General features: G+C 33.7%; 2 protein-coding genes across 2 annotated transcripts; one reads left to right on the top strand and one right to left on the bottom strand.

Annotated features, from left to right (window-relative positions):
* The first annotated feature begins 3520 nt into the window (after nucleotides 1–3520).
* Nucleotides 3521–6354, top strand: LOC112525188 (ferritin-3, chloroplastic-like). Its single transcript, XM_025135196.1, has 8 exons — nucleotides 3521–3864; nucleotides 4468–4551; nucleotides 4740–4800; nucleotides 4915–5002; nucleotides 5312–5373; nucleotides 5725–5790; nucleotides 5889–5952; nucleotides 6108–6354. The coding sequence occupies exons 1-8, from the start codon at nucleotides 3578–3580 to the stop codon at nucleotides 6140–6142; spliced, it is 747 nt and encodes a 248-aa protein (XP_024990964.1). The 5' UTR covers nucleotides 3521–3577; the 3' UTR covers nucleotides 6143–6354.
* A 4619-nt stretch (nucleotides 6355–10973) lies between these two features.
* LOC112525456 (40S ribosomal protein S4-3-like) lies at nucleotides 10974–14306 on the bottom strand. Its single transcript, XM_025135590.1, has 5 exons — nucleotides 14105–14306; nucleotides 13524–13601; nucleotides 13251–13431; nucleotides 12382–12479; nucleotides 10974–11616 (listed from the first exon to the last, which is right to left on the bottom strand). The coding sequence occupies exons 1-5, from the start codon at nucleotides 14105–14107 to the stop codon at nucleotides 11182–11184; spliced, it is 795 nt and encodes a 264-aa protein (XP_024991358.1). The 5' UTR covers nucleotides 14108–14306; the 3' UTR covers nucleotides 10974–11181.
* Nucleotides 14307–14808: the final 502 nt, after the last annotated feature.

The raw sequence follows: 14808 nt of genomic DNA, 5'->3' as shown, positions 1-14808 counted from the left end.
TATTTAATTTTATTTGTCATCTAGTTCGTATTAATCAATATATTATATTATTAATGAATTATTTTAAATATATTATGAAATGTTAACATTTATTAATTTTTAAATATGCCTTTTTTGATCATTCTACATTTTTCACTTAACTTATCAGTTAGTTTTTGTCAAAAATAGTTGATTAATCAGCTAAATTATCAACTAACAGGTAGCTTACTAACTAGTTTGCCCAACATAGCCATCCATTTAGAAATCAGTCTCCACCAACTATAATAGGATTTCATATTTTTATTATGAAATCTTTAAAAAAAAATAGGGATGAAAATGTTGGATAATTGTAAATTGATATACACATTGTAAGAGCTTAATCATTTGAGAACTCCAAAATTTGTGAAATCCGTGAAAACTTCTACCTCAATGCTTTGTTTCACATGATCTTTTTCTGTCTAAATATAGTATCTAATGTCTTGATTAACATATATATTTTTTTTCAAAATATGTTTATTTCATATGTATTCGGTTCACATTATGAAACTCTCTTACGTGTATTTTTTTATTTCACAAACACGTCAAAAGTGTTCAATTCTAAACCGAATACATGTCAAACAAATACATTATGAAAGAAATGTATGTTAATCAATATTTTAAATTATAGTATTAGATGGAAAAAAATCATATAAAATAACACATGATACACAAGTTTTCAAAATTAATAAATTATCATAATTTCATGAGTTCTAAAATAAAGTTGCCACTACGTTGTATTGTTTTCTACATGAATTTTCACCAAATTTTTTTCCATATAAATGTATATCGATCGTGTTTTGACCCCATAGAAAATTTCGCCTAATTTCACGTTGTCATATTTTATAGGCTCAAAAAAATAAGTTCAAATATTCTACAAAAATTTACCCCTTTTTTGTTATAATCTAACTTTTTTTTATTAATATGGATGTCTAACTTGTTATGTAAACTGACTAATTACAGGGTGACCATTTGTTCTGCGGGTAGTCTGGAGTCACCGCATTTGAACCTCTAAATGCACCCGGTGCCATAGCTAATCGAGTAGCTCTAGAATTCGACATTAGAAGTATATTGATTTTCCCCAATAACCGAATGTAGTTCTTGGTCTGTGAAGATGCGTTGACGGGTTCTCTGCCCCTGCGGGGATGGAGCGACAGAAGTTTTGGCCACAAGGGAATTTTTAAGAGTGAATCACATTCTTGGTCATTTTCCATGGCCGTTCTTTGGTCGTGGTTCTTAAAAATTCATAAAGTACACAAATGATTCTTATTTCACGTTTCAATATCAAGTTAGTACCTCGAGTTAACATTGTTACAAAAAACTCTATTAAGTCAGTCATGTAACCCACACATGAGGGACATTTTGGTCTTTTTATACCTTTTCTTATTTTTAATCTAGTTTTTTTTTTTAAATAAAAGTAAATTAATATTATAATGATAATAAAGTAATAATAATCACATATAAGGAGCCCCCTTCCATTAACTGCACCACCTCCCCTTCCCTTTTGCTTCTTTCCGACGAACCAACACAATCAAAACTCATTAAAAATATGGACTTTGAAAGCCATTTTCCTGCTTCAACAATATTGTTTCGGTAGCATATTTAAGGGGTCGTTTACTAAACGTTTATCCGGTAATTTTCCTCACCGGATGAATATAGCAAAGGCCAATAATCTTACCCGGTAAAAGCGATGATAAGAATGGAGAATCTTATCCGGTAAGTGAGGGTGATGGATCTTACCCGGATAAACGCTTACCAGGTAAATTGTTGTATATGATAGGTTTTGATGTACTACAATCTTACTCGATAAAATAAATTATAGTGTTAGATTTCTAATATTAAGCACTTATAGGGTAGGTATTTAGGTAAATGCCCCTAAGACGATTCTCGATAAATTCTTAAGGGTTTATTCCATTTGAAGCCAAAGGGGTGGTTGAGGGTTTTTTCGATGTGAGGTTCTTTTATTTGATGCAGATGTTCATCTCCCATATGCAAATCTTTTATCTCCATTTATGAACCCTAACCCCAACAAAAAAGTAAATGCAAATGATTCACTTGATTTTAGGGTTTGATTCAAAAACGACTTTTGAGTAACAAAACATGAAATGAGGATCGTTACTTTATTAATTTTAGGAATCAAAACCAAAAATACGTTAAGACTAAGGGGCCGTTTACCAAACTCTTACCCGGATAAGCGCTTATCAAGTCACATTACCTTAGCGGATGAATATGATAAGGACCAAGAATCTTACTCGGGTAAGAGCGAAACAAGGACCAAGAGTCTTACCCGGTAAGTGAGGACGACGACTCTTACCACAGTAAGCGCTTACCAGATAAATTATTGCATATGAAGTCATTTTAGTGAACTAAAATCTTACCCGGTAAGAAAATGATAGTGTAAAATTTTACAAATAAACACTTACCGGGTAAGTATTTGGTAAACGGCCCCTAAGTAAAGAATGTAATCAACAAAATTTTAGATTGTAACTGATTTATATGATATACCACTTCTATCCCAAAATAAATGTTCACAATAAAAAAGACACAATTTAACAATGTATAATTTATTATAGTTTTTAGTAGCTAAATGACAATTTTACTTTTAATAATACTAGTTGTATACCCATGCAATGCGGCGGGAGCCGTGAATTTTAACGGTTTTGAAGTTTCTCTAGTTTTATTAGAAAAGATTTAACGATGATATAAATTACACTTGATGTTTACATATTAATACAATTTGAATAAATAAGAGTTATGGTTCCAACTACAGTCTATCGATGAAAAAAACTGTATGACAGTTTAAAATCCAACATATTTAAACGACTCCACAAATCTGTTCGATTTACACCAAGAGCAAAGAATCAAGAGATCGAGAGCGAGACCGAGAGTTCTAGAACAATTGAATGAGATCACTTTTATTAAATCGTGGTGAATATCAGTTTAAATCTCACCATGGGGATGTGAAGAAGACATAGAGGTATGAGAGGGTGAAGAAATGAGTGAAATATGTTAAAAGTATCTTGGGAACATAGAAAAAATAATAATAATAATATGCATTGATAAATTGTACTATATGTTATTTTAATTATAGATTAAGAGATTTTAAGATAAAATACATAAAATAGTAGTATTTAATATATTATGAGTTATTTTTAAGACTTTGTATATAAATATACAGTACTTATATTTTAAAAATTATTTTTAAAATTTTTAGGAAATTTAGTTTATAAAGTAGTATAATAAAATAAAAATATAATGAAAAGAAAGGAAATATTATCCAGTTTGGTAGTCAATCCAATCTGAGAAAGCTGTAAATTATGGGGTGGAATCTCAATCATGGCAATAAATCATTGGATTCTTGCAAATATCCAGATATGCCACAAGCCGACCACGCGCCACTCAACTCTGTCAAATCTTGTCCGTCCACGTTTCACCTCATCCTGCGGCTCACCATTCACACTCACTGCTTATATATGCATTCATTCATCTTCTTCTTCCCATCGCATCACACACCCACTTCATTTCATTTCCCCTGTTCTTCTACTCGTATTTTCTAGAAATTATGCTTCTCAGAACCCCTCCCACCCTCTCTTTTCTGAGAGGAGCCACCGTCGATGACAATTCCGGCCGTTCTATGTTCTCACCTTCTTCTGTTTCCAAGCCGTCGGCTATCGTTTGTGCGGCGGCGAAAGGTGGTTCTTCGAACCATCGGCCAATTGCTGGGGTTGTGTTTGAACCATTTGAGGAGGTGAAGAAGGAGCTCAATCTTGTTCCTTCCGTTCCTCAACAGTCTATTGCTCGCCAAAAATATGCCGACGAATCTGAAGCTTCTATTAACGAACAGATCAAGTGGGTTCTCTCTCTCTCTTTTTTTTTCCTTTTCTTGAAAGTTTGTTCGTTTTCATATTTCTGCTTTTACTGTCTGTTTTTATTTTCTTTATTTCGTATAAATATTATTTCTATATGAGAGCATGATAGCGTTATATGTCTCTATATCAAATAACTGGCGATTTCTTGATTTCGCAGTGATTCTTTACTGTTACTCTCTCTTTTGTCTATGGAATTCGGTCTGAAAACTCGAATTTAGCAGGAAGCGTAACTGCCCATCATGTGTATGATAAAAGTTCTAAGAGAACTAATGCCAAACCTATTTGCCCATCATGTGGATGATAAAATTACGAGCAGAACTTCATTTGGAACCCAATTTCCCAACAAGGAGATCTAGTTATAAATTCTTCATTAGACATCACTGAAGATACCTTTAGATGAGTTGTTTTGTTAGACTAGGACTCTTGGAGTTTGATAGATGTAAAGGTTTTTCTATATATTTTCTTTTTGTTTGATTTGATTGGGATTGAAAATTGTATTTGATATATGCATGTCATCATATGTGCTGTCGTTTTGGTTGTGATCTTGTTCTTGTCTCTGACCATTTTTTATGTCTCCTTTCAGTGTTGAGTACAATGTTTCCTATGTATACCATGCTATGTATGCCTACTTTGATAGGGACAATGTTGCTCTCAAGGGTTTAGCCAAGTAAGTATCTTATTCGTATACAAAACTAAATCAGACAGATAAAAAAAAAAAAAAAAAACAACAACACCCATTTATCCAAACATATCCCATCCGGAGGAAGGGAAGGGATGAATAATATTTCTCATGATAATGAAGTGGAAAGTGCTTTTGATTTGGTTTATTCATTTATGATACATGAAACTTTATAGGTTCTTTAAAGAGGCTAGTGAAGAGGAAAGGGAGCATGCCGAGATATTCATGGAGTACCAGGTGTTTGATCATTTGCCAACAATCTTTAGCTTTTCTTTGCTACTTGTTTGAAAACTGGTGGTTCGTGCTTTCTGAGTTATAAATCAAAGTGATGAATTTTTTTTTTATCTTCAGAACAAGCGAGGTGGGAAAGTGAAGTTACAGTCGATTTTGATGCCCTTGTCCGAGTTTGATCATGAAGAGAAAGGAGATGCTTTGTATGGTAAGTTTTGTATGTGTTTTAAGTGGGTTATGATGATGATGTTTATTGATCTTTTCTTCATAATCAAATTATTTTCATTGATTTTGAAGTTACAAAGGAATCCCTTTGATGCTTAAAGATGAAAAAATGGACTCTGTTTTGGGACTGATGTCGTAAAGTAAAGCTCTTTTGAAGCGCTTAATGTGTAGTTATCAGCCGGCTTTTACATTTCTATATGCATCTACTCTCTCATTTAAGTATAGATCAATTGTTCAACTGCTTTAAGATGGTTAGACAGTTAACGACGTTTTTTACTGGTTTTGATCCTAGCCATGGAGCTTGCATTGTCGTTGGAGAAGTTGACGAACGAGAAACTTCTAAACCTTCGCGAGGTATCACATACTTAATTTGTGATTGTTTAGTACTACCTCGGTCTTAAAATAAATGTCTACAATGAAAATGGCATAGGGTTTTGGGAGTGTGTAATTATTACACTTCATTAATGAAGTAGAGGGCAATTGTACCCTTAATAATGGAGAGAAATTTTGTCCATCTCATAATTAAAGATAAAATGGGAAAGTAGACATGCACTTTTAGAAGTTGACACTTATTTGGTACAAACTAAAATAAGAATTTGGACACTTGTTTTTGGGATGAAGGGAGTAGTAAACAAAAGTCTTGATTACCAGCTCATAATTTAAGCATAAATTCAAGTTTCTGATTTGCCAATGAGATGAAAACAGGTAGCCACCAGGAATCATGATGTACAATTAACCGATTTTGTAGAAAGCGGGTTTCTGGGGGAACAGGTGACGATCAGTTTTCGCTTTATAAGTTTTCGCATTCAACTGAGGCATTCGTAATATGATAAATTGTGATATTGATGTCAATTTTACTGTAACAAAAGGTGGAAGCCATCAAAAAGATATCCGAGTATGTTGCTCAACTACGAAGAGTCGGCAAAGGGCATGGTAAAATTGTCGTTCAGATTCTCGTTTCTCTTTATGATTCTTAATCTGAGCTTAATTGCTAAAAACTATACTCAAAATTGAAGTGTTTGGCATTCTGTCAAATAAGACCATATGCATCATGGTTGCTAAAAATAGTAACTTTATTCAAATCTCAGGTGTTTGGCACTTTGATCAGATGCTTCTGAGATGAAGGTGCTGCTGCTTGATGGAGGAAAGTGTTCTTGTTTCCATGTCTTCTAGTTGTAAGCTTAGGATGTGTGGTGATGTTATCGTCGGTAACTTTTTGTGTGTTGGAGCCTTTTGTTATGCTAGTGGTCGTATGAAACTTACTATAAGAGGTATGTGAAATCTTGTGGGTTCGATTTTGTGTTTCGTGTTATGAAGAAAACCGGGACTCATTTAGATGATGGTGTTGCTGGGTTTTGGTCGAATCTTTAAGAGCCAGGAAGATGGGTTATGGCTCATAGCCATTGCATGGTCAATTAGCCCTGTTACAGGTGGGGTTAGGACCATCAAATATATATATGGCTGGGGGTCACCTTCATACAAGATTTAAGAAAATAAAAATAAATACAAGAAAAGCAAGTACATCCTCTTGAAAGCAGTATGCAAAATATCTGAGATATTGACAAGAAAACCAATATTGGTTAATATTGAAAACTTAATTTGAGATATTGATGTTAACACCTCTTTTACAAATCTATTAGTTCATACTAAAAGGGTACTTGCGTAATGCAGCGAGATACATCTTGATTTTAATATTTTGTTTTATTCTTTATCTCAGTCGATGTTATAATATGGTCTTATGTGATTTTGAAAAAACGATGATGTTTTTTTTAATAAAATATAAATTTGAAGATATTATAGAAATTTGACAAAAATATATCGATATTAGTATCAAATTAACTATTTAAAATTTCTCATTTTTTGTGTAATTTTTTAATTCAATTTTTTATAATAATTACTATTTGATTTGATAACATAATTTTCTTATAAAGGTAATAATTAATTATTTTGTTAGATATAGATAATTATCCTAGTTATATTTTAGATTTTTTATATTTTAAAATGAGATGTTTATCCTCTATTTGATTATGTTTTTCCACAATTAATCATACGAATTCAAACATCAAACTTTAACAAGTTGTATTTATGTATAATTATTTGTAGTCTTGAATTTTAAGTAATATGCATCRATATACAGTATTTTATGCATAAAAATGGTTTTTATGAGTTTTTCTCAAATGTTTTATAATATAATATAGAGATACGCAAAATTTTCACTCATGTAATGGTTTTTTAAGTTAATTTATTGATAGTATCCCATCTTGATGTAAAAACGATGATTATCTTTGGTCTGTCGATTAACAAGGGTGGTGTCTGATTGATTTGAGCTCGACTCCAAAGGTTAAAAGTACTTGGAGGTTTCAGGTTCAAATTTAAGGAGGAATAAAAATTCCCTTATGGCCACGGAGGTTCAAATGCGATGACTCCAGATTATCTGCAAAGCAGGTGGTCGTTCTGGGATTAGTCGGCTCACATAACATATTGGATATCCAGATTAATAAAAAAAAAATTAGTTTTCATTTGTTTCTATTTTAGAAAATATACTTTGAAAAGACATATTTACAGACCCTATAGTTTGAAATATATATATTTTAGTATGGGGGTTGATATCCCCACCCTTTACATCACTTTTCACCCCCTCCTCCTCACACCAACTCTCACTCTCACCTTCACAGCTTTCCCTCACTCTCACTCTCACATACTCACCTTTCTACCCAATCTCACCCCCCTCACATGCACCCCATAGGAGGGGGTGGGGGCTAGAAAAACCCTTTAGTATTTCAGGTTATGAAATATGTTCCTCAAAATAGACTACTCCCTTATTATATATATATATATATATATATATATATATATAGGGGTAGGTTTAAATGAAAACCATGCAATTCTAAGAAACCGTGTAAATCAATTTCGACCAATAGAAAAATTCTATTTTTTTTAATTAAATTTAATCAATAAGGGTATTTCGGTAATTTTCCATTTTTTTATAAATAAGGAAGTTATTAATAAATATTAAATAAGAAAATTTAATAATGGAAATTATATAAATGGTAACATTTAAAAATTTTATTATATTATAATATTAAAAACTTGATTTTAATTTTTTGTTATTCAATGAATTTGGAAACGTGGTATGAAGATTTTAGCTTCTTATGGAATGAAATCTTGATTTGATGTTGGAGGAAAAAAATCATCCATGTTCAATGAACTTGTCATCTTCATCCGCGTAGCTTTCAAATGCCTTTTCAAATTTAAGAGCTACATTCAACATCATGAAAGTAGAATTTCATCTTGTTGGAACATCTAAAACTAACCACCCCGTGTAATCAACTTTTTCTTTCTCAACGCAAGATTTAAACTTTTGCAACCTTGAAGGAGATGAACGAATATATCTAACACAGTTACGAATTGCAGTAATTGAATTATGCATMTCTTTCAACCCMTCGTTTACAATTAGGTTTACTATGTGAGCATTACATCTTAAATGCATGTACTCACCATTAAGAACAGATCCATTCCATGCATTAACCCTTCTTCTAAAAAGCAACAGCTACATCATTTGCAGATGCATTATCAACCGTAATACTAAAAACATTCTCAATCCCCCACCCAAGCAAACAAGCTTCAATAACCTTACCAATTGTCTCACCCTTATGATTTGAAATCTGACAAAAGTTTATAATTCTTTTCCGTAAATGCCAATTACTATCAATGTAATGTGCAGTGAGACATATATAAGACATTTGTGTGGAAGATGTCCAACAATCAGTTGTTAAACATATTCTTTGACCGACATTTGTCAACTCTTTCTTCAATTTAATCCTCTCATTGCAAAACAACTTATAAACATCTCTAGCAACAGTCATTCTACTAGGAATACCAAATTTTGGTTGCAACTCATGAACAAGTTCCCTAAATCCTTCACCTTCTACAACACTAAAGGGTTGTTCATCCTTAAGCACAAACATAGCCACGGCTTTGCAACATCTCTCTTTATTAAATGACACCTCATTTTCATTGATAGTAGGAAAGTTAAGCAATTTTTGTTTTTTATCGCTAAAACTATCCAAATATTTCTTACATTGGTTCCTTAGGTGATTCCACAAAGAACTTGTACCAATTTTCTTACTATGGTAAGCATAGTCTTTTCCACAATAATTATAAAAACATCTAGAGTCCTTTTTTGAAAAGTGATCCCAAAGGTTTGAAGTTTTACCACCCCTTTTCTTAGACGAGTTTAGTTCATCATTGTCTTCGATTTTTGGAGATTTAGGAATATCTTCCATTGTTCCTATATATAGTCAATTAAGATAACATTTTCAGAAAATTAACCCTCAAAATAGGCAACAAAATAAATCAATAAACCAACAGAAATACACACACAATTAAACTAAGTACTGACAATTAAATTAATAGCTAAGCATGCGTGAAAAAGAAGGTTCCTTACGATTTCTGTTTAGTTGTTACTTGCTGCGAGTACGGTGGCGACGAAGGGAGACGGCGACGGACGGTGACGGCGACGTAGGGAGATGGCGACGGAGGGAGACGGGCGATGGAGGGATTAGATTTAGGAGAAGGAGACGGTAGCGTCGGTAGGTGATGTGGAACCTTAAGCAAGCAAATAGCAAATTAGCAATGAAGCAACTCAAGCAAGGGACATAGGACTGTAGGAGAAGGAGACGGTAGGGTTGTTTTGAGTTAATTTCTAAATCTAATTGCTATTTCCTATTTTTGTTGGGCTGTTACCTATTGGCCTGTTTGAGTGTTTGTATTGGGCTAACAAGTAACACATAACATTTAAGTCAAAAGAGGCCTGTTTGTACTTGGGCTAACATGAAACACCTTCTTAATTTTTGTAAATATCACACACATATATATATATATATATATATATATATATACATAATTTTATAAAAAAATATACATTAGCGGCGGGTTGGCGGGTTGGCGGGTTGGGTTGGGTTACGTTATGCCAACCCAATTTCAACCCTTCTAATTAGCGGTTTGGCGGTTTAGCGGGTTGGGTTTAATCGGGTTGTTAGCGTTTTGGGTCGGGCGGGTTTCGCGGGTTGACGGTTTTTTGTTCACCCCTAATGTTCATGAAACTATTTCAATGTGAAAATGTTTCATTGTAAAATGGTTTATTTGCTTCTTCTAGGCATATTTTACATATTAATGAAATAGGTTCATGATGGTGAAAATGTTGATACTCTAATTGATTCATGATTCATGATCTAGTTTCATGGTGATCCATGTTGCTTTGTGATTGAAGTTGATCCGTTTAGTTGGTAGGATGAAAATGAAACAGTGCATAATGTATTTTGTTCTTTATGAAATAAATGTATGATGAAACGGATGCATATTATATTTTGTTCTTTATGAAATTAATGTTCATGAAACTGTTATAATGTGAAAAAAGTTTCATTATAAAATGGTTTATTTTTGTTTACCAATTTTGCCCTTAGTATTGAAATAAAATAAAATTTTAATATTTTTTATTTTTTAATTTCCTAAAATAAAGTAAACTAATCTTAACCATTGATCAAGAAAATAGATGGATGAAATTGGTTTACACGGGTTACACAAATGGGACAAGTTTTTATTTGAACGCTCCTCTATAATATATATATATATATATATTTTTTTTTTTTTTGATTAACCTGGATATTCAACCCGTTATGCGAGCCGACTAATCCTAGGACAACCACCTACTTTGCAGATAGTCCGGAGTCACCGCATTTGAACCTCCGCGGCCACAAGGGGTTTTTATTCCTCCTTGGATTTAAACCTGAGACCTCCTGGTATTATTGACTTTTAGAGTCGAGCTCAAACCAATCAGACACTACTCTTAGTGAAACCATGTTACTCAAAACCATGTTACTCAAAATAGGTATTAAACAAATGCAATTTGCTCCGATAACAATCTTTATTTTAAAATTATATAATATATGCCATATATCAAAACACTGTACATAGAAAAAAGAAAGGAAGTCACAATAAGATAGCCAGTACATGGCCTCTCACCATGCTGCTACTGAATTTATCTTAGAAATACCACAAAACTTAAAACCAAACCAAATAAACCGACTCGAAAGTTAACTAATCCCTTATTAAAACTCGTTTAACCGACGAAAATAGCATATAACTCCAAGGAGACCGAATCTAGACGGCATTTGCTGCTTGCATGGCTCGTCTCTTCCTAGCCTCTTCGATGATGGATAACTTGATACCCTTGCCCTTTGGAAGGGTTACCCACGATTTTGTACCCTTGCCAAGGGTAAACACATAACCCACACGAGTCGCGAACTCCTGACCCGTTGCATCCTGGATGTGGATGATCTCAAAACTACCCTTATGCTTCTCCTTGTTCTTAATGATTCCCACTCGCCCCCTATTCCTTCCACCCGTCACCATAACCACATTTCCGACATCAAATTTGATGAAATCAACGATCTTGTTGGACTCAAGATCATACTTGATGGTGTAGTTAGCCTTGATGAGTGGATCTGGATAGCGGATGGTGCGGCCATCATAGGTATTCAGGTATGGTATCCCTTTATGCCCAAACTGCACAGATCGAACTTTGCATAGCTTGAACTGCAGGCCAAGAAGATGGAACGACTGAAAACCCAGAAAAGGAAACTGTTTCTGTTTCTGTCTGTAAATTCTAGCTCTGTGCTTTGCACCCCCACCCCAAAATACCAACTTGTGGGAAGCAAATTTGACATGTGATATTGCTACACGCCTACACCAACGGTTACTTTCTCCATCCAGTGAAAATTACGATGTTATCAAAAGGGTCATTGGCACGGAGGTACCCAAGTTATCAGTAGATCCCAACCTCCTTGGAGGTCAAGGGTTCAATCACCACCAAAAGTGAGGAGTGCGTGTGTGTTTTTCCGTACAAAAAAAATTAAAACATTATATACTTCATAAGAAGATTACAATGTTCAACAACTACAGGAGAACTGGGAACAGAGGGTTTGTAATTTTCTGACATCTCAACAGGGTAAACCTCCAAATTACATGGGACAAAAGGAGTACTCGGCTAAGTATGAAATGCTTATGCGAATAAGCATGTATCAAATGGCACCTAGAAATCAGAAGCTGAATCTTAGGTACATACTACATAATCCTATGTTATTAGGGCAACACTTCCTTCTATTGAAAAGTTTTGATACACAAGCAATGAATACAAAAAATGTTTAAAACATGTTTGGTCTATAACATTCTACCATTTGTTTATGGACCCTTTGAATCTTTTACTGATAGCCATATATTTCCTATAAAAACATTGTGTTTGATTTTGGTGATTTTGAATAGAAATTGCAATAGAGAACAATATTTTTCATAAAAACTAACCTTTGCTTCTTCGTCCCTAATTGAGTGAAGACGGAAACGGCCTTTGGTGTCATAAAGTAGACGGAAGTTCTCATTTGTTTTGGGGATGGAAACAACATCTGCATATTACAGTAGGAAACTTGAAATATACACAAACATTATAACAAGAACGAAGCTGTAATCTTACTTCCTACACAATTTCAGGAAACAATCATATATTAGCAAAGTAAACATGGAGAAGTTTCTAAAGTAGATGAAACATTAAAATTGTGAGAACTTCCCAGTCTCATGGTCTTGGCACATTCAGAATATACAAGACATAAGCATAGTAATCCACACAAATGAGTAATGCCATGTTTGGCAACCACAAACTAGCTTAGCCTCGAGGAGGGATCCTAGAATTCCGTCTGTTTTCTAGGTTTGGAAAAATGTGGATTTTTAGATGGTGATATTTATATACATGGATCTTATATATATATATGGTATAATGAATTCTTTGAGCTTATTGAAATTGTCGTGTTTAGTTGGCCATAAGCTAGCTGATAAGCTATCCTTTCAGAAAGCTAATTTTAATAACATTGCAATAAGTTCCATGGGTTTTTTTTCCGCTTCTTTTTTTCCAATTATGCCCCTTATATTTTTCCAATTAAAATATCAGCATGTCCTTTGTATTAAATTTTCAATATGCCCCTTATCAACTAGTATTACCAAACATTACTAGTTTATGAGCTAGCTTATTGGCAAACATGTAGCTTATTAGCCAACAACTAGTTTTTCACCTTAAGACTAGCTCATCAGCTGGTTTGGCAAACATAGCCTAAAAGCACAATGGCCTGCTTATCAACAGCCAACATTGACTTGCAAAGCTTAAGAGTCAAAGGATGTAGTACCCATGAATCCTGCAGGATATGCCTTATCAGTCCTGACCTTCCCATCCACAAGAACATGCCTTTGCATTAAAATTGCATTGACCTCACGATAGTCAAGGGCATATTTCAATCTGTTCCGCAAGATCAGAATCAGAGGCAGGCACTCCCTGGATTTGTGAGGCCCAGATGATGGCTTGGGAGCCTATTCAATAATCATCCATAAAGTGAAGAAATATATTAAACTACAAATAATATATCAACCAAGAAAGGAGTCCAGGAGAAACAAGAGCTTACAAATGCTCCTCCAAGTTTGTCAAGCATCCAATGTTTGGGGGCATTGAGCCGTTTCATGTGCTTCTTCAGTCCTCTTGCCTTTTACATCATATAGACAGTAGTTTCAGTATATTTGCATAACTAAATCCATACCTATGTACATACGTATATCAGTAGTACAAGCCATACAAAATAATCTCAATCGTCCATCTAGTCTAATGAATATCTTGTTTTATAAATATCTCGATTGTTTCCCACCTAAAGCGTTGATCATGATGAATCACTCTAATCGTTTTTCATAAATATTTGGATCATAACAAATCATTTCTCTTAATTTTCACATATATATATATATGCATATTTCAAAATTGAAAATATGCCTAAATTCACTAGCTATCTCTACAGATTACAGCACACGGAATTAGGATCACTCTCCTGCAACATTTCACTGTCTCGATGAAACAACAACAATGGAGCATCATTCTAAGATTCATCAAACGATTATACAGAGCTTACAAACTCTTGTTCTATCCGATTCCCGTTGGTATGTGATCGGAAACAAGTTAAATGTAGAAAACAGATTGAAATGGAGTATTACGAACCATATTGTGATTGTTTGCTGAGGATCCAAACTATGCTCTTGGGTTGTGCAGCTCCGCATAAAAGCAAAAATAAGAAGGATTGGCATATCTGAAACAGCCAAAACCCTAACAACTGTTTCGGATCTCCGTTGGGCGAAGTCAAGCTTCAATCCCCCTCTTTTCCCGGCAGACTGGAATTCTGATTCTCCCCCTCCCTCACTCTGTTTTTCCCATCATCTGAAAATAAATAAGTTTTTTAATAAATTACAAAAATGTCCCTGTGGTTTAAAACCTTCGGTTTTCATTCTCGACTTTAGAGGTGTTTGAGATTGCTTATTTGAAACAACTTATGTTTTTTTATAAAAGTAATTATCAACTTATTATAAGTCAGAATTTAAAAACTCCTTATTATCGGCTTGACATCGATATAAGTTGTTTATCCAAACACTCAAAACTGTTTATTACCAGTGTCACACCAGAATAAGTCGATAAGTAACATATCATCGTTTTATTATGATATACAATAAAATGTTATTGAAATAATCAACTGAAATTTTTATATTTGCTATTTGATATAATTTTATTGGCATCTGGTTTTGATTGGTATGGCAATGAATTACGTTTTCTCAAGATTTATTTATTTATTTATTTTGGTTGTTAATTACATAAAATTTCAGTTAGTAGTGAAAGCAACGAAGGTGGCGGACCCACCAACGATCACCTTC

The sequence above is a fragment of the Cynara cardunculus genome (assembly GCF_001531365.2).
Source record: "Cynara cardunculus var. scolymus isolate 2C chromosome LG 13, CcrdV1, whole genome shotgun sequence".
Lineage (NCBI taxonomy): Eukaryota > Viridiplantae > Streptophyta > Magnoliopsida > Asterales > Asteraceae > Cynara > Cynara cardunculus.
The sequence above is the reverse complement of the archived record's forward strand: the minus strand, read 5'-3'. Positions and strand labels throughout refer to the sequence as shown.